Source organism: Rhinoderma darwinii, chromosome 1 (genome assembly GCF_050947455.1).
Source record: "Rhinoderma darwinii isolate aRhiDar2 chromosome 1, aRhiDar2.hap1, whole genome shotgun sequence".
Taxonomy (NCBI): Eukaryota; Metazoa; Chordata; class Amphibia; order Anura; family Rhinodermatidae; genus Rhinoderma; species Rhinoderma darwinii.
In genome coordinates, this window is record NC_134687.1 from 305,954,771 (window position 1) to 305,977,769 (window position 22,999).

A 22,999-nucleotide genomic window follows, 5' to 3' on the forward strand; every position below is an offset into this window, starting at 1 on the left:
TGGCCAGCAACTATCTCTCCAGATTCCTCGATTAACATACGTTAGGAGTGGGCGAGCATTCATGTTTACTATAGTAGGCAGGGGGAATATCTATCTCCCAGGGGAACAAAGTATCGGTCATAATACAATCTAACGTGCCGATCCACTAATGGCAAACGTCGTGCTGCCCCCATACACATTAGATCATCTGCCAGTTTGGCCTATTTTAATCTAATATGTATGACCAGCTATAGTTGATCACATATTGATATTGTTGATCTTTTTGGTTTTCAGTAAAAAAAATTGATTTTGTCTTGTAGGCTTCACAGATAACCGTGTAGTCTTAAGTGAGCTGTGTTCTACTGTTGCTCGACTTTGTGTGCGTAATGAGTTCTGCCAAGATGTGGTCGACCTGGGTGGGCTGAACTTTATGCTGGCCTTGCTAGCTGACTGCATCGATCATCAGGTAATAGCCAGTCTGTCACTTTTGTTATTGTTAGTGCTTATAAACTAAAGGATAAAAGTGGTGTCTAAGGCATATGCTTACATAGAGTATCATTGAAACATAAAATATAGCGCTTGATAATAAGCCACTAAAATATTAGTCCAGAGTTAAATTTCATATAGGAAATCTGCAACCAAACATAAAGACACATACCAATAAGGGCATTGATGTGTTTTACACAAATATTAACATGTGTTCTGTAACTCGGTTGCCATTAGCAACCGTCGGAAATATGCAGAGAACTATGTTCTCTTTATAAACTGTATAGCAAGGGTATCGTCACATGAAGCCGAGGATCTACCAAATCCGAATGAAAACAAGAATGTCAATCAATGAACAAACCCATACATTGCCCTCAGCAACCAATTAGTGTAATGAATGTACTGGGTGGTGGAGGGGAAGGGTGCGTAACCTATTCAACCCTGAGATAGCCCTGAAACATTCAATCCTCAGGACAAGCGGAGTTATCACCCTAAAAGAGCCGTCCCTTCGCAAAAAAAATATATCCCAGCATATGCCGTGTGAAGCCCCACAATCCGGGTCCATTAGTAGTTTATATAAGAATATCGCCCCACACATGCTTTTCCCCGCAAACACGGTTCAACAGGGGACAATTAGTTGGTGTCAGTGGCATATGCAAAGTATAGCAAATCAAACTATAGACTGTGTCATAACTAACCACGAAGCAGAGGGAGCAAGTACTCGTGAAGAAGTCAATACTTACCCTTTACCACACAGAAAAGATATGTTCACACGTACACGTCCGATACGCCTGAAATTACGGAGCTCTTTTCAGGAAAAAACCGCTCCGGAATTTCAGACGTAAAGGCAAGTGCAGGCGTTTTTCGCAGCGTCCATTACGGACGTAATTGGAGCTGTTTTTCTATGGAGTCAATGGAAAACTGCTCCAATTACGTCCCAAGAAGTGACAGGCACTTCTTTGACGCGGGCGTCTTTTTTACGCGCCGTCTTTTGACAGCGGCATGTAAAAAAAATGACCGTCGGCACAGAACATCGTAAAGCCGATTCAAATGAATGGGCAGATGTTTGCCGGCGCATTGGAGCCGTATTTTCGGACGTAATTCGAGGTTAAAACGCCCGAATTACGTCCGTAAATAGGGTGTGTGAACCCAGCCAAACTGTGACACCAACAGGAGCATCCTCTGTTACTGCTCCCGATAGTAACCTTAATGCGCTGAGGTGGAGACGCCGTCCCTGGAGGCAGGTGTCGGAGGAAACAAGGATCAGGCATGTTGGACTTCAACATGCCAGATCCTTTGTTGTACATTTGGCTTGGACAAATACACATGTTTATTTCATTAGGGATACGGGAAATAAGCCGCTGCCATACCCGCCGGAACAAAGAATTGTGAAATCCTTCTTTCTCGTTCGTCTCATTGGGGGGCACTGACCATCGGTATATGCTGTTGCCACTAGGAAGTGTGACACTTAGAATAAAAAAGGGTTGGCCTCGCTTACATTATATACCCCTCCTACAGGCACGGAGTTAGTCAGTCTTAGCTTAGTGTCCAAAGGTACAGCATTCTATTCTGTCTTTGCTTTTTTTTATGTTCGTTTATTTTTTTCTTTTTCAGCGGGCCAAAATCAGCGACGCAGTCCCCCTACTTTCTCCAACATCTGGCAGGCACTCAGTGTTTCAATATACTGTTGTCGCCCACCAGCCTAAGGGTTGCCCCCCTTTGCTTCACATAGGTGTCCGACCTAATCGCAGCTGGCACACTGAGGGGACTTCCCTGCTGGTTTTTCATTCTGGCAAAGACGTGTACTTCAGGAGTATTACCTCTCGTACCCCCCCTCCCCTCTTCTAAACTACTTGTACGCTGTGCGCCTGGCGCATACCTCGGGCGCGTTCCTCTACACTCCTGCGTCGGGCGATTCCTTGCTCGCAGCACTGCTACAGGTCGGCTGCAGGCTCCTTTCCCAGCGTCCCCTTAGGTGGGGGACCCGGTTCCCTGTGTCCTGCGTCCCACGGCCGCAATTTTCCTATGCTCGCTGCCATCTTTTTGGCTCTCTTCAGGGGATGAGACCCCCCTAATCCTGGCTAGCGATTGGTGGGCAGCATCACGTCACCTCTGGCAACCAATCGAGGGAACAAGAGGGGGTGGGTCCTCATCTCCCGCTCTCTGCTTCTCACAGACAAGCGGAGACACAGCATCATAGGACCTCTCCAGGGCTACTGGTGCTGGGACTTCATTGTTCAGTCTCCAAATGGGTATAATCTGCCTTTAGCACCTCCTCCTTCATTCTTAAACCTTTGTAATACACTGAACCAGTAAAAAACAGTAGGGGAGCACATACCTAGAACATTCAAGATAACCTCAGGCAACCATTACCCCCTTCTTAGGGAGTTACAGCCCTGCCTCTTGCAGTATATTGAGTGGACTCTGTGTCACTAATTTTTTCCCAGTTATAACTGAGGAACGTGGTGACCTCTATACTACTGCCTTGTCAGTCATCAGAGGAGAATCCTCCCAACAGGTACCTTATGTAGTTCACTATGCGTGTTTCACATGTGGCCAAAAATGTTCATGTGGTAAACCTACTCCTATCTGTGTTGCATGCTGGCCTCCAGGCCAGGCATCTGTGGAAGCCTTCTCGGCGACCCCAGCAATTCCCATGCTTAATGCTGAAACCAAAGCGCAATGGGCTAATTCCTTCTCCAGACTTGTCGATGACCTCTCTGAGGCCTCCCAGTCCATGATGGGCATCTTGGTTTGTCTTGCCGAACAACCTTCTGGGTACTCTCATTCCACGTCTACTTGCCGTGACGGGCCCCCGAAATGGGTCAGATTTATGCGGTCTCATTCGCCCTGAATAAATCGCCTGCCTCATCAGTCTCCCCCCTCCAGAGGACCTATCTGCCACTTCTTCCTCTCACCGGGAACCCCTGTCCAAGGGTGAACGCTCTTATTCAAATTCGGACCTTGATGACTAGCAATCTTCCAAGTTTTCTTGTATGGTGGACAGTCTCGTAATTTCGGTCAGAGACACCTTACAGAAGCGGACCCATCTCCCCTGTAGAGACGTCACCTTCCTTCACCCAGGCGATGGCACAAACCTTTCCCCTTCCACTCAGAGTTTGAAGAGCTGGTCTCCAAGGAAAGGAAACATCCTGATAAGAAATTTGCTTTGGACCGCCGCATTGACTCTTCTGGTATTTTTTTGAGCCCGCTGGTTCTGCTTTGCGTCCAATCCTTCCTTCCACATGGGTCAGCAGAGACTTTACTGAATGGGCACACCAACTTGGTCATGGCCTCCTTTTAGGGGGGCCACTGAAGATCTGGTGAGTCTCCCCCTCTGACTCCTGTTTAAGGCAAATGCCTTTTTTTGAGCAGTAGACTTTCTCGAATCAAGGAGTCATTGTCCCTGTTCTTTTCATCTTTTTGTTGTCTCCAAAAGGGATGGTTCAGTTTGTCCCATTCTGAATTCCTTTGTCAAGATCTGTTATTTCTACATAGTCCCTCTGGTCAGTGATCGCCTCCATGAAACAGGGGGACTTTCTCTCCACAATGGACATCAGGGAAGCGTACCTGCACATCCTCATTTGCCCGCCCCACCAGCGCTTCCTGCGATTTGCAGTTCTCACTCACCACTACCAGTATGTGGCCTTCCCGTTCGGCCTGTCGACGGCCCTGGAAGGTTTCACAAAGATTCAATTTGTGATCATAGCGCTTCTTCGTTCCAAGGAGATTTTAGTCATCCCCTATCAAGTCCCTGTCCGGGAGGACAACCTGACCAGCCTACAAATTACCCTGGATACCCTGACTCATTTCGGATGGATTGTCAGCTAATCCAAATTCTGCCTGACTCCCTGTCGAATCTTTTTTTTTTTTTTCCTGGGAATAGTGTTCAACACTGGCTCGTATGGTCCTTCCTCCAGAGAAACTGTCCACCCTACAGCAGAGAGTCTGTGCTTTGCGCTTTTGTATGGTTCTGGGCACCATGGCGGCTCCCATGGAGGCCATTCCCTTTATCTCGTTTCACACTCGTCCGCTTCAGGGGGCAATCCTATCCCGGTGATACCACTCCCTGGATTCCCTAGACTGACAAATTCTTTTGCCTTGACTCGCCGCTGGTCTCTTCTCTGGTGGCTCTCCTGCCCAGTATTCCCTCAGGGCTGCTCCTTTCTCCCACTCTGCTGGCAGGTCCTCCCCATGGACTGGGAGGTGCCTTCTGGAATCTCATGGTCCAGGGCCTCTGGCCCCACCAGAAAGCCATTCTCCCTATCAACAAATTGGAATTGAGGGCAATTTTCCTATGTCGCTGTCACCTACCTCAATCACCAAGGCGGAACACTAGGTTCAGCAGCACTTCAATATTTTTGGAGTGGGCGGAGAGTCACATTTCTGCTTCTTGGCTGTCCACATTCCCGTGGTCGAAAATTGGGTTGCAGATTATTTCAGTTGGGAATTGATTGATCTAGGGCAGGTGGCCGTTCAGCAAGAGTTGTTCGAACAAATCTGTTCCAGGTGGGGCACGCCAGCTGTGGACATGCTGGCATCTCGACTTGCCAGGTCTCGGGATCCCGAGGCGTATGCTGTCGACACTCTGGTAGCTGTGATCCATGGGATCACTTCAGCTTGATTTACATGTTTCGCCCCGCTGCCTATTCTTCCCAAGCTCCTCAGAAGGATTAATACTCTATGGTGACAGATGCCACTGAAGCTACCTGTAACAGCAAATGTTTTATCGTATACATCGGGAGCTTTTCCTGGCATATACTGCAAACGTAGGCTAAAAATGTGATGTGCCTAAGCAGGTGAATATGTTTAGGCTAGGAAGCCATCTGTATGTGGCCGCCTTGTCTTGGCAGGTGGGCTCACAGAATTTGCTCAATATGTGTGCTAAGAACCTCATATTTATAAATATAGTAAATATAGCAGTAATGCAATTTAAAGTAATCTATATATTCTATGTTTGTGTATGTCTTACCCCTCACAGAGTGATGTTGCGTTATTTTTTGTAAAGTTAAACCATGACATTTAATTTACATTGATTAACCGTATAGATAAGTGGGAATAGCTAAATTATTTTATTTCATTTACATTGCAGACAATTCTTACAAACATAGAACATTTGAACATCTGTATAGTTACAGAAATCTGGCAGCATGTATTATTGGATAAAGACATATATGTATTTCCATGTATACTACATATCTGACTAGCATTTCTGTACACTAAGCTAAAATTCCTTGGTGCCTCAAAACATCCTTCTACTGGGATCTACATAATTTTGTCCACTATTATACTGTATTATCTTATCTTGAAATATCAAAAGTGTTACCTTGATGTTCCTTTGTAACCCATAGTCATGAAATTCATGTCTGTTATTGTTAGGAGCTTGTAAAACAGGTACTGAGCGCCATAAAAGCCATTGCGGGGAATGATGATGTGAAAGATGCCATTGTAAACTCTGGGGGTACAGATCTGATTGTCCTTGCAATGACACGACATCTTTCCAATGCCCAGGTATGTTTTTACTCTAATGGAAGAAACATAATGACTTCTGAAGTGTCCTTGGACATATAAACACATGTATTCTTATCTGTCAACCAAAGGATACCTGAGGAACTTAGCACTTACAATAGATACAATTATTATAGTAATTTAATATAAAGAAAAAAATCAGTTCACACTGTATGTCACCAGTTAGAAACTGAAAAATGTAGGAAGAAAAAACACATCATTTAGTAGTAACTTGGTTTAACCCGATTTCAGATTGTGGTTTACCCTGCTAAAAGCATTTTGTAGATCACGCAGCTGGAACCCCAACCTCCACTATGATTTGCTGATTTACAGTGGAGTGAAATCTTAGTGTTAGGTGCTGTTGAAATCTATGTCGGAGCCTCCTTTGCAGATTCCATTATATTTGACAGGAAGAATGCATTCAGCTCTATTATTGTAGTCAAAACAATGGACACCACGATGAAACCTGACCAAACCTATTATAAGTTAATGGGGTCCATTGGGAGCTGTTATTATCTGTAGTATGACAGATCCAGCACTGCGTCGTGGTTTCCGTTTTATAAGCGGAAACCAGAACGCAGATGTGAACAGAGCCTTAGTAGCAACCTTGACATGCTTTGTTTAGTTCTCCAGTGCCAGTCCTTGACTGTAGGGTATCCCAAATGGGGTAGGCATAACATTAGCTAAATGTGACCTAATAGTGCATGTGAGAGTTGTCAGAAAGTAGGCAAACCAAAGAATAATGAGTTCTCTGTCTTTAGATCTGTGATCAGGGCTGTGCTGCCCTTGCTATGTTAGCCCTGCGTAAACCAGAAAACTGTAAAGTCATTATGGAAGGAGGTGGAGTTTTGACTGCTCTTCAAGCAATGAAAGTTCATCCTAAGGACTCAAGTGTACAGGTAACAATGAACTCAATACTTGTGTATTAGGTGGACGTTCTGAGAAGGAATGAAAAGAACACAAGAGGCATCATAACTAGTATATAACCGCAATATCTAGACACAGAAGTATTTTTTTTAAGTGGAGAAGCTCCATCTTTAACTGACTTAGTCTTATTAGTATAAATAGGAAAAAAGATGAAGGTTTGCAATATACTTTATTTACATTTTTCAAAGTGTTCTAGCAGAAATCACAACTTCTCGGTCTACTATAATCTAATGATAATTGACAGAAAGCTGCCATTTGTCAAGGTGGATTCCATCACAGACTGCCTGTCTATGTCTGACTGTCATCACAGTACTTTCCTTCTGTGAGCCTAGCCTCTGCTCACACTCTGCAGATGCATGCTAGAATCAAAGGTTGAGACTGTGCAAGCAGGACCATGTAGCGGGACACTCCCTTAGGATAGAGGCACAGAATTATATACACGGTGAGAGCCGGCATGAAGAGAGAGCCTGACCATACAGCTCTGCTCATATGAGTTACAGCTCTGGGCTCACTGTTCTCCTGCTCTGCCTCTCACGGTGTGAGACCTGCAGGCTGTCCCTCCTCATAAGTTATAGGACTGGGATATGGGGCATTTGTGTGTCGTTTTCTGTACAGTACTTTCTCCTGCAGCTGAGAAGAGACAGAATTAGTGATCTGCATTATCAGCCTCTGCAAGGTATGACCGGTAGGGGAAGAGATCTGAAGCTGTTCTGGTACTATATTATGTCTGATTTTCTTTTTTTATTTTACCCCGTGCCTGGAGCTCCTCTTCATGTCCGATGTGCCACTTGGGCCGAGTGGCACCCGATAGTCTTCACGGACCCATTCACTTTAGCGAGTGAACCGGGTCCGTGAAAACTGACCGGATTCTCAGCGGAAAGATAGGACATGTCCTATCTTTCCACGGATCACTGACGTGACTCGGCTGGCAAACACATTTGCGTGTGCCTGAGGCTTAAATGATTAAAAAATCAAAGTGTTCTGAGATTAAGATCCCTCCCCTGCAACAGTCATCTTGATGTAGGTCAGGGTGTGTTCCCACATCGCAAGCAAATCATGTTTTTTGCTGTGATTTATACAAAATCAAGCCATTTTGCCACAACTGAAAAAAAAAATCATGGCAAAAAACACAAATTGACTGACTGTGATGTGTCTACACATCCTTATAGTGTGCTTCAGTGTACACGACCGTCAGAATCCACAGGTTGTGCATGCTCGGTCTACAGCTACCTCAGGAATGCTCATACTGAATTTTTATGGTATATTTCTGTGGTCACATAAGTACTTCTGAAAGCCCACTGTAATAAATTCTGATTTCCTTAGTCAAGAGCACAAGCGCCTGGAAAAGATTAAGACACATAAAAAGGTTCCTGTCTAACTTTGTTTCTCAGAAAACCCTTTAACCCCTTCAGGACACAGCCTGTTTTGGTCTTGTGGACGCAGGCGATTTTTTTCAAATCTGACGTGTTAGTTTATGTGGTAATAGCTTGGGAATGTTTTTACCTATCCAAGCGATTCTGAGATTGTTTTCTCGTGACATATTGTACTTTCAGTCTGTGAAAAAATTTGGTCGATAAACTCAGTATTTATTTGTGAAAAACACCAAAATTTAGAGAAAATTTGCCAAAAATGGCATTTTTCTAAATTTGAATGTATCTGCTTGCAAAACATATATTAATACCACACACAATAGTTACTAGTTAACATTCCCCATATGTCTACTTTATGTTTGCATCGTTTTTTGAACGTCCTTTTATTTTTCTAGGACGTTACAAGGCTTAGATCTTTAGCAACAATTTCTCACATTTTGAAGAAATTTCCAAAACCTATTTTTTCATGGACCAGTTCAGTTCTGAAGTGGCTTTGAGGGCCTTATATATTAGAAACTCCCCATAATTCACCCCATATTAAAAACTGCACCCTCAAAGTATTCAAAACAGCATTCAGAAAGTTTCTTAACCCTTTGGGGCGTTTCACAGGAATTAAGGCAAAATAGAGGTGTAATTTACAAATGTAATTTTTTTGCAGAAATTCATTTGTAATAGAAAAATTTCTGTAACACAGAAGGTTTTACCAGAGAAACGCAACGCAATATTTATTGTCCAGATTTTGCAGTTTTTAGAAATATCCCACATGTGGCCCTAGTGGGCTACAGGACTGAAACACAGGCCTCAGAAGCAAAGGAGCACCTAGTGGATTTTGAAGCCTCCTTTTTATTACAATATATTTTAGTCTCCATGTCTGGTTTGAAGAGGTCTTGTGGTGCCTAAACAGTGGAAACCCCCAAAAAGTGACCCCATTTTGGAAACTAGACCCCTCAAGGAATTTATCTAGTTGTATAGTGAGCAGTTTAACCCCACAGTTTTTTTTTTGCTGAATTTATTGGCGTTAGTCTGTGAAAATGAAAATCTACATTTCTTCTGAAGAAACATAGACATTTTTAATTTTTGCAAGGAATAAAGGAGAAAAAGCACCCCAACATTTGTAAATAAATTTATCCTGGTGGTCATAAACTTATATTTGAACACATTACAGCCCTCAGAAGGGAAGGAGCGCCATTTGGGTTTTGGAGCTCAATTTTTGCTATAATGGTTTTCGGTGCCATGTCCCATTTTCAACGCCCTGGAGGGACCAAAACAGCGAAAACCCCCCAAAAGTGACCCCATTCACTATCAGAATCCAAGAGAGCAAATGTCTCTTCAGTGGGATATAACTTGCGTGCCATTTTTTTACGTATTTTTTTTTTTTTTACTTATTTTTTGTAACAGTTTTAATAAAAGTAACAAAGAAAAAGTCCACTAATCCATTGATCAATAAATTTATGAACAACCCTAAGGCCCTGTTCACACGGAGTTTTTTTACGAGTTTTTCGGCACGGAAACCGCTCCGCAAAACTCGTCAAAAACCGCCCGAAAATGTCTCCCATTGATTTCAATGGGAGTTGGACGAGCTTTTTTACCGTGAGCAAAAAAAACACATCGCAGTAAAAAGAAGCGACATGACCCATCTTGAGGCGGTTTTCGCCTCCAAAACCCAATTTCAATCAGTCAGAAGGGTAAAAAAAAAACACCTCGACGAGTGTTTTGACGCGTTTTTGTCAAACCACTGTGCAAAAAACGTCTGGAGCAGTTTTTGCAGGAGGAATTTTTTCTCCTGCAAAAAACTCCGTGTGAACACAGCCTAACAATGAATCAATGTATTTAGAATTTACAGGTGTGTAAAATATATTAAGAAATTTATATAAGTATATGTGTGTATTCGTATATATTACATGTACGTATATATCTATATGATGTTATAGATATATAACATCCCTAATTATTAATTTTTAGTATTAACAAATTTCAAATATATGTCTATATATAATATATATTACGTGTGTGTGTGTGTGTGTTTATGTATGTATGTATGTGTATATATATATCTATATATATATATATCTATACACACACACAGTATATAAATATATATATATATATCTATATGATTATATATATATATATATATATATATATATACTGTGTGTGTGTGTGTATATATATAATATATATATATATATATATATATATATATATATATATATATATATATATATACACACACACATTATAAGCCCTAATTGATTATTAATTAACTAATTAATTGTCCTAGTCTGAGTACTATCTACCTAACAGACTTCCTGAACTATAACTAGCTGCCTACACTAAACTATTGACGTGGAGGTGTTTTTTGTGTTTCACAGTCATTGTGTCTTTATATGAGACACACAGCAGCTGCTCGGCACAGCTTCTTCTCCCCCACTGTCTCAGAACGATCTGACAGGGAGGGAGGAGAAACATTGTAACAAACAGCACAGAAAGTTTGTTGCTGCAACAAACTTTGCTGTGAACACCATGATAGATTTATCATGGTGATCACGTCATCGGGACCGACACCAATCCGGTCCTGATGTCTTCTCTCAGCACTTAGGCTGCTAGTAGCAGAGTGTGCTGAGAGATTCAGAGCACAGGGAGAGCGCTGTGCACTCTCTTCTGACACCACGTGGATTAACGGGCTTCAGAACAAAAGCCCAGCACAGCAGCCCGTTAATCTACGTGGGCTGGTCGTGAAGGGGTTAAACCTACTTGTCACTCGACAAATGCAATGCATCTTCAAATTATAAAAATAGAAGGAGCAGGTACTTTTCACTCAAAAATTCCCAAATAACTAGTATCGAAGCCCCGAACCCAGCAAGTCAACTTATCAAGTAAACTGGATCCACCCATCCCTTCCGACTAAATATCAATAGTAGTCTCCCAAGCCAACATTGACCTGAACACCAGACCCTCCGTTAGAGTTCTGCCTCTGACGCAACCCCTTCAATGCCAGCATTCACCGCTTGATGGGAACCCTGCATGAGAGAAGGGAGGGAAAACAAGGGATTTGCATTTATCTGTCCACATATATAGACACAGTGGAGGCTATCGGTCCCTTCGAGGAGAGCGGCGTCCTGGGGGCCGGGAATCCATGGGCCCGCATCGGCGGTCTCCGTGTGGGGATCTTCGCTCTGGAGGTCGGGTCACGGGTTGTTCTGCTCCATAACGAGGCGGAACGCTGGACACGAACTCTGGAAACGGACCCCCTCTAAGTGCAAACGATGTCGGAGGTTCGGTCCAGTCGGGTAACCGTACCGGTGAGATCTCCAAAAACCGGAACGCTTCCTCTAGGTCATCTGGGGACCGGACTGCAAAGGATTATCCCAACCTGCGGAGAATAATGTGGAAGGGATGTCCCCATCTGTAGGTTGCGCCCGCAGCCTTTGTCGCTTCCAGCAAGGGTCGGACTAATCGGCGCATGGAGAGCGTCAGCCTCGAGACATCTGGCAGGATTGTAATATCAGCGCCTTCAAAGGGAACAGACCCCTTCTCCCAGGCTCTCCTGGCGATTTCTTCTTTTTGCTTGTAGAAATGCACTCTACAAATCATGTCCCTGGGTTGATTGCCGTCTCTATTCCGGGGGCCCGCTAATCTGTGGACTCTGTCCATTTCGATGGTCATATCGCGCGGTCGGCCAAGGAGGGTGTTAAAAATTTGGGACACGGTGTCATAAAGGCCATCTGGGGGGACCGACTCCGGAATGCCTCGTAATTTCTAATTGTTCCGTCTCCCCCTGTTTTCTACATCATCCAGGTGTAGAGAGAAGTCCCGTATTTGCGTGGCTTGGGTGGCCTGGGACTGTGATAGGACTGAGATGTCTAGTGAGGATATGGAATGCTGTCGCTCCAAAGTTTCAACCCTCTCGGTCAGTGCACGTACCTTCTGTGTGACCGCGCCAATGGCCCGATCGTGTTTCTCTTCCAGCCGGGCAAAACGGTGATCGAGGTCGGTTTTGGTGGGGAGTACCTTGACCATCTCCCATAATTCTGCCAGGGTTTGCTCCATGGATAACGGGGGACCCTGGAAAGAGACTGACTGGGGTTCCCTTGAGCATGTCGGTGTGGCCAGCGACCCCCTAAAGATGGTCGGCGTGTCCTGACTCAGTGCACCCGGCTGTGGTGGTAGGTACTGCTGCTGCGCTGCCGTGTGTAATGGCGCCCCTGACGGTCCCTGACCGGCCGCTGCCTGAGGCATTATAGGGAGAAGAGCTGAGGGCTGGAGTGGGGGAGTCGACCCGATGAACCCTGCTGAACACTGACCTCCTGCTGAGGACGACATCTCTCCTCCAGAAAGGCACGAGCGGCCGCCGGGCGGATCCAGAGCTGTGTAAGGGGGATGCGGTGAGGCCCCACGCGGTGACGGAGGCTGAGTGCGGCCTACAGAAGGCGAAGATGAGGAGCGTGGCGGAATGCCGTCCTCCAGGAGATAATCTTAAGATGCTTCAATTTCTCCATGGAACATACAAAGAGAAATAAGATCACAGAGGAGATACTGTAGTACAAATGGGGTATTTGCAGAGAATGCACACCAAGACAAGTGGTGTCCAATGGCGCTAGAGGTCAATCTACTGGTCCACTAGAGTTCACAGACTGCACACGAGAAGTCCTAAAAGCATAAAAAGCTGAAACAAACAAAACCCACTCAAACTTACCCCGCCTATCCCCCGCAAGTGCACAAAGGAACATGCACAATAAAAAAAAAAAAGTGATTAACAAAGCAAAGGAGTACAGTTAATTGGTTTAATGAGAAAAGTAATGCTCTAATAATACTAAATGGAAAACATGACTGTTGCATTCCTTATTATTGCACTATTATTGAGTCAAGTATTCTAGTGCATAGAAAAAGGATATAAGGCACGATAGTGATAGAGGGACTAGATCCCATTGAGTTCCATCCAGGTAAAGACGTCTTCCGGCTTGTCCAGGAACACTGTAGAGCCATTATGCACCAGCCTGAGTCTTGCAGGGTAGACTATGGAGTAGGGGATTGGTTTATCCCTCAGTCGTCTCTTAGCCTCCGCAAATTTTTTATGTTACTTTTGCACCTCCACAGTAGTCAGAAAAATCTCGGACATCTTATGTGGCATGTTTAAAGGGCCCTTGTCTTCTTGCAAGTTCCAATAGCTTGTTTCTGTCCTTAAAAGAAACTTGGCTATAAATAAGCGTCGGGGTGCACTAGGAGTTGAGATGCTGTGTGCCCGCTCCACACAAAACATAGGAGAGAAGCATTTTGCCTGAAGACAGTATTGAGCCAGCCCTCCAAAAATATAGCAGGATCAGGTCGCTCGGCACCCTCCGGCAAACAAAGCGGACATTGCATCTCTGCAGACTGTTCTCCATATCATCTAGTTTGGCCCTCAATGCTGCTAGTTGGGATTCCAAATTACAGACTTTCGATGGGGGCCACCGCCTCCTCCAGGTATAAAATGCGGCGCTCAGATTCAGTAGCTCTTTCTCCGAGAGTATAGACATCCGCCCTCAGAAGACTTAAGTCCGTTTGGAGAGCATCAATCTTTTCCGTGAGCACAGTATGGGACTTGGTAATAGCTCTCAGAAAATTCAGCATGGATGCTTCCGCAGGTGAAACCGTTGAGGTACAAGGAGGAGGAGTGGAAGCTTCAGGAGGTCATATAGAGCAAGGCCCAGCTGCACCCCCAGTGGATTTCTCTATCTTGTCGGTTATTTTGGATTGTTTAGAGGGGCCCATTGCAGCTCTACCCAGGACACAGATGAAGGACATTTAAATACCTTTATAAACTGTTAAGCAAGTTCCGTAACGACATATATGTGGACGTAAACTGCTGTTTGGGCACACTGTAGGGCTCAGAAGGGAGGGAGCAGCATTTGGCTTTAGGAGCGTGAATTTGGCTTGGTAGAAGTTTTGTTAGGGTTTTACTGGTATTTCAGGTTATGATGTGGGCACATATATAGGCTGGGCAGAGTACATCAGGGCATAATAAAGTGGTATAATAATGCGGTAAGTAAATAATAATCTGTAGATGTGTAGTACGCTTTGCAGCAATCCTTTATGCACAGGACAGTTTCCCACTGATAAATGGTGTCTAATCTTATCCCCCTTTTGGAAGACACTCTGCACTTTTTTTGTCGCCATATTCTGAGAGCCAACATTTTTTATTTTTTCGTCGACTGGGCTGTGTGAGGCTTTATTTTCTGCGTTACAATCTGTATTTTTTCATTGGTACCATTTTAGGTACATGTGACTTTTTTATCACTTTATTAAATTTTTTGGGAGGTGAGGTGATCAAAAAACAGCAATTCTGGGATTGTTTTTTATTCTCTTTTCCACAGTGTTTACAGTGTACTATAAATGACATAAAACTTTGTTCTGCGGATCGATATGATTATGGCGATACCAAATGGTTATAGTTTTTTGGGTTTTACAGCGTTTGCACAATAAATTCCAATTTTTTTCATTCATTTCTTTTTATGTTGCCATAACTTTCCCACAAGACAGCTGTGTGAGTTCCGCTTCTTTTCAGGATGGGCTGTACATTTTATTAGTTTCCTTTTGGGGCACATGCAACTTTTTTGATAACTTTTTATTCCTTTTTGAGAGGCGAGGTAACTTTTTTTTTATGACGTGCAGTAGGGCTAGGCGATTTATCTAATTCGATTAATTCGCCCTCAAGGCCTCTGACAATTTTGTCTTTTAACAGAATCATTGAATCGATTCTTTAGTGGCGCCGTGCTGCAGGAGGAAGCTCCACCTCGTCGCTGCCTGGTCTGCCCTGTCTGATAAGCTGCACCCCGGTCTGTCTCTGCTTCCCCACTGAACTGCTGCTCTGCACTGAACGAAATGATACAGTACGGAAGAGCAGTTCCGTGGGGAAGTCGTAGATAGCACCCCCCTTCTATATCGCATGACCACTCCGCCCCACCCTTGCAGATTGCACCCCCACCCTCCTTGATCGCACCCCCTCTTGTACATCGCACCCCCCCCCATGTAGATTGCACCCCTCCCCTTCTTGTAGATAGCACCACTGTAGATCCCACTAGGAGCTGTATACCTGTTCAAAGCATCGGCGACCTCTGGCCGGGGATTCAGCTCCTAGTGGCAGCTACAGTGGTGCTATCTACAAGAAGGATGGGGGGGGTGCGATCTACAAGGGAAGGGGGTGGTGCTGTGATCTACAAGGGAAGGGGGTGGTGCTGCGATCTACAAGGGAAAGGGGGTGGTGCTGCTAACTACAAGGGAAGTGGGTGCTGTGATCTACAAAGGGGGATGGGGCTGTGATCTACAAGGGGGGGTGCTGCGATCTACAAGGGAGGGTGGTGCTGCAACCTACAAGAGGGGTGGGGGTGGTGCTGCGATCTACAAGGGGGGTGCTATCTTTAAGGGTGTGTGGCACTATATGGGGGGGTGGCACTATGTAACTATGTGAGCACTGTGGCACGATCTACAGGGACATTGCGGCACTATCTACATGGGCACTTAGGTGTTTTCAAGGGATTGGGACAAAAAACAAAACAAAGGAAATCCATTTGGAGAGACATTGATGCAAAATGGACATGAAAAACTGACAATGGATCAGTTTTTTTTTTTATTTGCATTTTTTCCAATTTTACATAATAACAATGCAATAACAATAACAAATGAACATTTGCCAAAATGTATCGACATCATTATCCTTCACAAAATAATACACATTAGAACGTCCATAAAAGTAAGATGGTACAATTATTTCCGACACATATCCAACCCTCCAATTCCGCCTCAGGTATTCCGTCCCACCCGAAAGAACCTATGCAAGTAGTTTAACTATACCTGGTATTGTCCCAATATCTTTCTCCCTAATACATTTAGGAAATATCCAGTGCTCCCAAAGAGCCACTAAGGTGTTCTCTTGCGTACCACGCTGTGTGTCTAAATGAGGACATCAATGCTCTGATCTCCTGATCATCGAATTGAGTAACAATGAATCTTTTCCATTTGACGAAAAAGTGGTTTATTTCCTTTGCTTTGTCGTTCTGTTTCGAGGCGTTCTATATTCAAAAGCTTCTTCAGCTGTATAATCACCTCTGATATTGTTGGGAGTTCCCTAATCAGCCAGTTCTGCAATAGCCATCTTTTTGCTACCATGAGGACAGTGTGGATTATTGAGGGCACCCGTCTAGATATCACCGCATCCTCCTCCTCAGGTGGTCTCACCTGATGGAATAGCAAACATTGTGGAGACATTGGTAGGGATGTTGCCCAGAATGTTGTTACAAACCTGCACATTTCCCCCCAAAAGGCTTGTGTAGCCGGACAGCTCCAAATCCCGTGGTACATATCAGATTTGGCCAATTGACATTTAGGACAAGCAATTATCCTATCCGGATTAGAGGCAGAAGCCGGGATGTTGAAACCATAAATAGCATTATGCATGATTTTGAAATACGACTCCCTCCATCTCTCATTTATAATTTCCTTTACCGTCTTCCACCCTTTCAGTATAACTTCCGCAATATCCGGATCACCTGTCAATCTCTCCCACCTTTTATAGCAATCCTTAGGATTCTGCTTAATGACTCTATTTCTAATGATGTTATATAAAGAGGATATTGAAGCTTTTTCCAATCTCGGGCCTATAATTTCATCAAAAGTGTGTACTTGTGCTTCCTCATGCAGCGACTGCAACCTCTCTCTGCAAAACGCTACTATCTGCATTATGGGAAAATTATGTTTATCAGCCAAATTCTATCTATCTTTAATTTCCATCATCGTAAGCCACCGTGGATGTTCAGAGTGCATTAGGTGTTGTGCCAGCAGAATGTTTTTTTTCCCTCCACTCTCTAAAAAGAATATTGTGCGTCCCCTGCGGAAATTCTGGGTGGCCCCATAGCGGCATCCTTTTTGACAGTGAAAACGGTACTTTAACTTTCTCCAGATCTTCCAAGTTGCTATGGTATCTCTTAATTATATGGAGTGCTTCACATCGGAAGGGAGTTTAGAGTATCTAGTGTGTAATAAGGTCATGAGATTCTAAGGTGCCGCTAATTGTTGTTCCAATTCCCCATTTGAATAGTGGCTAGAGCCCTGTATCCAGTCCAACAAATGTCGGAACAAACACGCCAAATTATAACCCCTGACACTTGGGAAACTCCCCCCCCCCCCTCTTCCTTGCAATACATTAACTTAACTAATGCAATCCTGGGGTGTTTTCTGTTCCAAATAAAACGCGAAAAAGCAGCGTGTAATTTTTTAATATCTATGTGTTTCAGCAAGATTGGCAGGGTTTGTAAGGGGTAAAGTAATTTCGGGAAACTTGGATCAGTTTTTAATGGGCATTTTTTTTTCACTGTCATGTAAGTGTAGCCTAAATGACTATGATGCCGGAAGTCCCGTTCACATATACCGTAGTCGTGTGAATCCAGCCTTAGTTGAATTTATTTAACGCCTCATCATGGGGCCGGTATTGACAGGGTCCTGCTCAGACTTCAGACACGATAATGTAATCTTTCCCCAGAGTGCCCGCTCGGCACTCTGCCTGGCCCTGCTTCAATTTACACTTCTCTCGCCTGCAATTTCGGAGGCCAACTGCGGTGGTTACGGGCAGAAAGGGATGTTAGTGCACGCAGTGCATCATTGATTATATATTCTGTTAACATGTTCCCTGCCAGGGAACGCAGAATTTATAATCAATTAGATAGACATTTTTCCAATTGTATTTCTGATAAAAAGTATTTGCTGAGGTTAAAAGTTGTTACGTGCAGTTCTAGCAATATATGTTAAAAAGCTATTTTATATAAAGAAAATAATTTTATTAAATTCTCTCTTGGTATTACTGTTAAACAGAAAAAAAATAAGAAAATTAAGATTCAAATCGAAAATCGCCCCTAGTGTTGAAAAAAAACTAGATTTTATTTTTTGGCAAAATCGCACTGCCCCAGCATGCAGTGTGCGGGATAAATAATGTCATCCTTTTAGGCTCTGTTAACACATCGGATTCGGATTTTCATCACGTATTTTACCCTTTCCATTCCAAAAGGGTGAGATCTACGACAATTCCGCAACATGTGAACTAAGCCTTATAGTTTGGGTGGTTACGGACACGGCTATACCAAATATGTATCGGTTTTCATTATTTTCCTATATTTTCCCTCTAGTGGACTTGAAACTCCTACTGTCTGATTGCTGGTATAATACACTGCAGTGTATTATACCTGTCAGTTTAACACAGAGAGGAAGCCCATTCGGCTCTGCCATCCATAAATGGCAAACCTGGAGGCCGTCGTTAGGTCTCTGGTTGCCAAAGCAACCATCGGCACCCAAAGATCACGTTGTGGTCCAATGGCGTTCTAACCTCTTAGATGCCGCGGTCGCTATTGACTGTGCCATCTAAGGGGTTCATCGGCCGGTATCAGAGCTAGCTCTGGTCCCTGCCGTTACATCAGTGTTTCCGCTGTAATATTCAGCTGACACCTGATAGTTATGGCGTGAGCTCAACTACTGAGCCTGCGCCATCACAGTTATGTTGCATTGCGCTAACACCTTGGTGGCAGCAACGTAACGGTGCGTGACATGTCGCCAAGAGGTTAAATGCTAAAATTCTGGCTGCCTGCAGACACCACCAAGGGAAACTTATGCATATGACAAATACAGGGGGGGCATGGCCAGCAGTCGATGGCGCCGGTCGCATAAGCACAAAGCTCCGTGCCCTGCCACACATCATCCGCAGCCTACAGCATTAATAAGTGCCCACACATGGGGAAAAGAAGACCCCAAGGGTCTGGACTTACCCCTGCAGCATTGCATCAGGTCGCTCCTGCTCCACCAACGTTGGACGGCTATTTTCTTCGGCGGCAGACCACACCGCTCCCTCAGCTCCAGCGGCGGCCATCTTTACCAGCCTCGTGCCGGCAGACAGGAGAGATGTCCTTGCAGGGGGAAGGCGCAGCTCCCCATCCGCAGGGTAAGCAGAATAGCCAGACGGCTAGTTTACACCCTCCTAGCTCCCCCATACTGCCCTCTGCCTCGTCCTGCGAACAGCAGAGAGCTGGGCCCTCATGGAATGAGACGACGGCGGCCATGCCACGTGATGCACACTCGCAGCCAGGGGACCCAGTACTTCAGCCGCTTGACCCACCAATGTCGCAGCCCTCCATACAAACAGCCCCTCAGGTTTGGCCTGCACCCAAGCCCCAAAGGCCCATAATCCAGCAGCCGGGGAGGGGAGATGACCTGGGAGACACACCATCCTTGACCCCATATGCTCAGGCCCCGGTGTATGCCTCGGATTCAGACCTGGAGGACTCTGCCTCACTACCCTCAGATGTGCCTCCTATGAGGAGGGAATGTTTCTCACAATTGCCCACTAAAGAGGACTTTAAGAGTATGATGCAAGAGGTGAAGGCAACTTTTCGTTCAAAATTGGCGGTGGTTTCTCAGCATATACAGCAAATAGCTACAAGGGTAGAGACCCTGGAAGATGACCACGATGCTACTAGGCGCCATGTTTCTGTGATACAATCCTCGGTGTCTTCTCAGCTGGCATCCATTAGAGATATGCAACTGCACCTGGAGGATTTGGATAACCGGGGACGCCGCCACAACATAAGGATAAGGGGTATACCGGAGCCCTCAGGGTCAGAAGATCTTCCCATTGTGTTAGAGACTATCTTTCACGACCTATTGGGTGCACCCCCGTCTAATCGGATACCGCTTGATAGAGCACACCGGGCACTGAAACCGAAATCTATCACATCTCAACCTATGGATATCATCTGCTGCGTCCAAGATTTCCGTACTAAAGAGGACATTATGCTTAAGGCCAGATAGCGCAAAAGTTTGGAGTGCTCCGATTCAGATATTTCCGGATCTCTCCTGGATTACGCTGCAGAAACGGCGCCTGCTTCGTCCGCTTTTGGCCACCTTGCGGGATCACAATATTATATATCGATGGGGGTTCCCGTTCTCCCTCACAGCCCGAAGAGATGGCGTCTCTGCCACCCTGAGATACCCAGGGGATTTGCCTCATTTTTGTGACTCCCTTGGTATACCAACGCCCAAGATGCAGAGTTGGGAGACTCCTTTGCCGCCTGCGTCTCCTTCCCCAGTTTGGCAATCCGTCAGAAACAAGCGTAGGCTCTCCCCAAGACTTCCGCCAAACCGAAGTTCCTCCAGACCTGACCAGAATTGATTGACGCTGCGCTGTTACACGGCACTTCTGTGATATATGTGAAGGAGCCTGGTCACCTATACCAGATACTCTCCTCACCAGTTGCACTATTTTAGGCTAAAATGCATTTAGGAATATATTTCCTGTTTTATATTGCTTTCTTTTGTTTCGCTAAAGTAAATTGTGGCAGGGTGCGATTGACCTGGGTTCACTTAGCTCATTCACCCCTTTATTGTGTTTTTGGCCTTTAAAGTATTTATATGTACTTTTGTACCAGGTTCTTTGACTGCTGATACCCGACCTCCTCTTTTGATAGGGGTAATATTTTTGCAGTTCTCCCTCTGTTTTTAGAGAGCGTTGCAAAGGGTAATATTGTATTACCAGCTTTAGTTTGCTTTAAAATCACCCGCCCCAGGGTATGGTATTCTCCCTGGTAGTACTTTCTGTTTTTGTTTGAAGTACACTGATCTCATGCATATCTCTTTGTTCTCACTGCAGATATGTATTTTGTTCCCCCGGTACGTCTCTATCCCAATGTCTCTCCCTTCCCTCCTACTTTCATCCGAGATAACAACCGAGACGACATTACGTTCTCCACAACCCTCCACGGTAGATGGACACCACGGAACACTGCTTGCTCTGAGACCGGACTGGGACCGGCCCCGACGTAACTGTGAGCTGTATAAATCCGCACTCTTCACATCCTTCTTTGCTCTTTCATACATCTTTGATCATGGTTAAATTTGTAACACTTAATGTCAAGGGCCTCAACTCCAATGTGAAGAGACGCTTGCTTCTCAGGGAGCTGAAATCGCTTGGAGCAGAGGTCGCTTTTCTGCAAGAAACGCACTTAGATTCCTCCGGATCTTTCCAATTTGCTCGAGGAGCGTATCCTGCTGTGTACTCCGCCTCGTCAGGTCGTAAGAGGGAGGGGGTGGCCATTTTGATAGCAGCAGCCTGTCCCATCCAGGTTCACACCTCACACTTAGATCCGAGGGGCAGGTATGTTATCTTGGAGGGGACTCTGTTGGGCCAGCCCATTGTTTTATGTAACATTTACTCCCCTAACACTGCACAGATTCCATTCCTACGCAGACTCCTCTCCAAGCTCCAAAAGCTTCCTAGGGGGGCATGGCTGGTGGGGGGAGATTTTAATATCCCGTTCTCCACGACTATGGACAGGGTCTCTCTTACACACGCGACTCCATCCCCCACCCTAACAGGACTTTCTACTCGCTTCAGGCAACTGATTAGGGAACACCACCTCTATGACCTATGGCGGGTGGATCATCCGGGTGATAGGTCCTATACTTTCTTCTCCCATACGCATAGCACTCACACGCACTTAGATTACTTCTTTGGTAATGTTCCTGCCCTCCGTCTGCTTCAAATGGCGGTTATAGATCCCATTTCCTGGTCAGATCATGCGCCAGTCTCTGTGACTTTGCAAATAGGGAAACCATCCACGAGAGTATGTCATTGGCGTCTAAACGAAACTTTGATTAAGTCTCCTGCTCTTAGGGATGGCCTGGCCGGGCACATGCGTGAATTTTATGCACTTAATGAGGGGTCGGTTCCTTCTATATCCACTCTCTGGGAGGCGCATAAGGCGGTGATGAGGGGGCAATGCATCGTTATGGGTTCTAGACTGAAAAGAGATGCTAGGGCCAAGCCGGGGGGGGCTCTCCTTCAGATAATTGCTAAGCGGGAAAGGCAAATGGGGACTAAACCGGCGGTGTCGACATTACGGAAATTAATAGAGGCTAGGGCACAACTTAAGGATTTAGCCATGAATGGGGTAGAAAAATCACTCCTATATACGAAAAGGAAATATTATGACAAAGGCAATAAGGCACATTCGCTCCTGGCCAGGCTATTGCGGAACCAGGCGACTGCTCGTACCCCACAGGCGATTAGAGATAATGCGGGCATCCTCCAGCATCATCCAGATACGATAGCCACACTCTTCCACGATTATTATAAATCCCTATATCATTTACCGACCACCTTACCTCCCGACCCAGCCCGCCGGCGGGAAACCCTTCAAGCCTATCTTTCCTCCTGTGCCCTCCCTAGATTGAAAGTCGAGGAGCTTTCCTCTTTGAATGCCCCGATCTCTGCAGATAAATTGTCTGATATATTGAAGGACCTCCCTGGTGGTAAAGCCCCTGGGCCAGACGGCTTCACGTATGAGTATTATAAAACATTTGCGGAGATCCTGGCTCCAAAGATGGCTTCGTTGTTTAACGACTTCCTGCAGGGTTCTCCCATACCTCAAACGTTTCTACACTCCCACATTACGTTGATCCCTAAACCAGGTAAGGACCACGCAGATTGCTCCAATTACGGGCCCACAGCTCTCTTGAACTCTGATCTCAAAATTTTCACTCGTCTTCTCGCAAATAGACTCAATGTTTGGCTCCCATCTTTGATCCATAAAGATCAAGTAGGCTTTGTGCCTCTTAGACAAGGGGGAGATAATACACGAAGGACCCTTGATCTCATTGATGCCCTACATAAGCAAAAGGAGTCAGCGATCCTTCTTAGCCTGGATGCAGAGAAG

At 45.2% G+C, this 22,999-nt stretch overlaps 1 protein-coding gene across 2 annotated transcripts in view; it reads left to right on the top strand.

Moving 5' to 3' along the window:
- The window catches only part of ARMC6 (armadillo repeat containing 6), a 41,581-nt gene that overhangs the window by 14,625 nt on the left and 3,957 nt on the right, over window positions 1-22,999 (top strand). For both annotated transcript variants that reach the window (XM_075825474.1, XM_075825475.1), the window contains exons 5-7: window positions 300-445; window positions 5,845-5,976; window positions 6,735-6,872. In XM_075825474.1, the coding sequence (XP_075681589.1) occupies window positions 300-445; window positions 5,845-5,976; window positions 6,735-6,872 (416 nt within the window). The remainder of the gene's footprint in view (window positions 1-299; window positions 446-5,844; window positions 5,977-6,734; window positions 6,873-22,999) is intronic.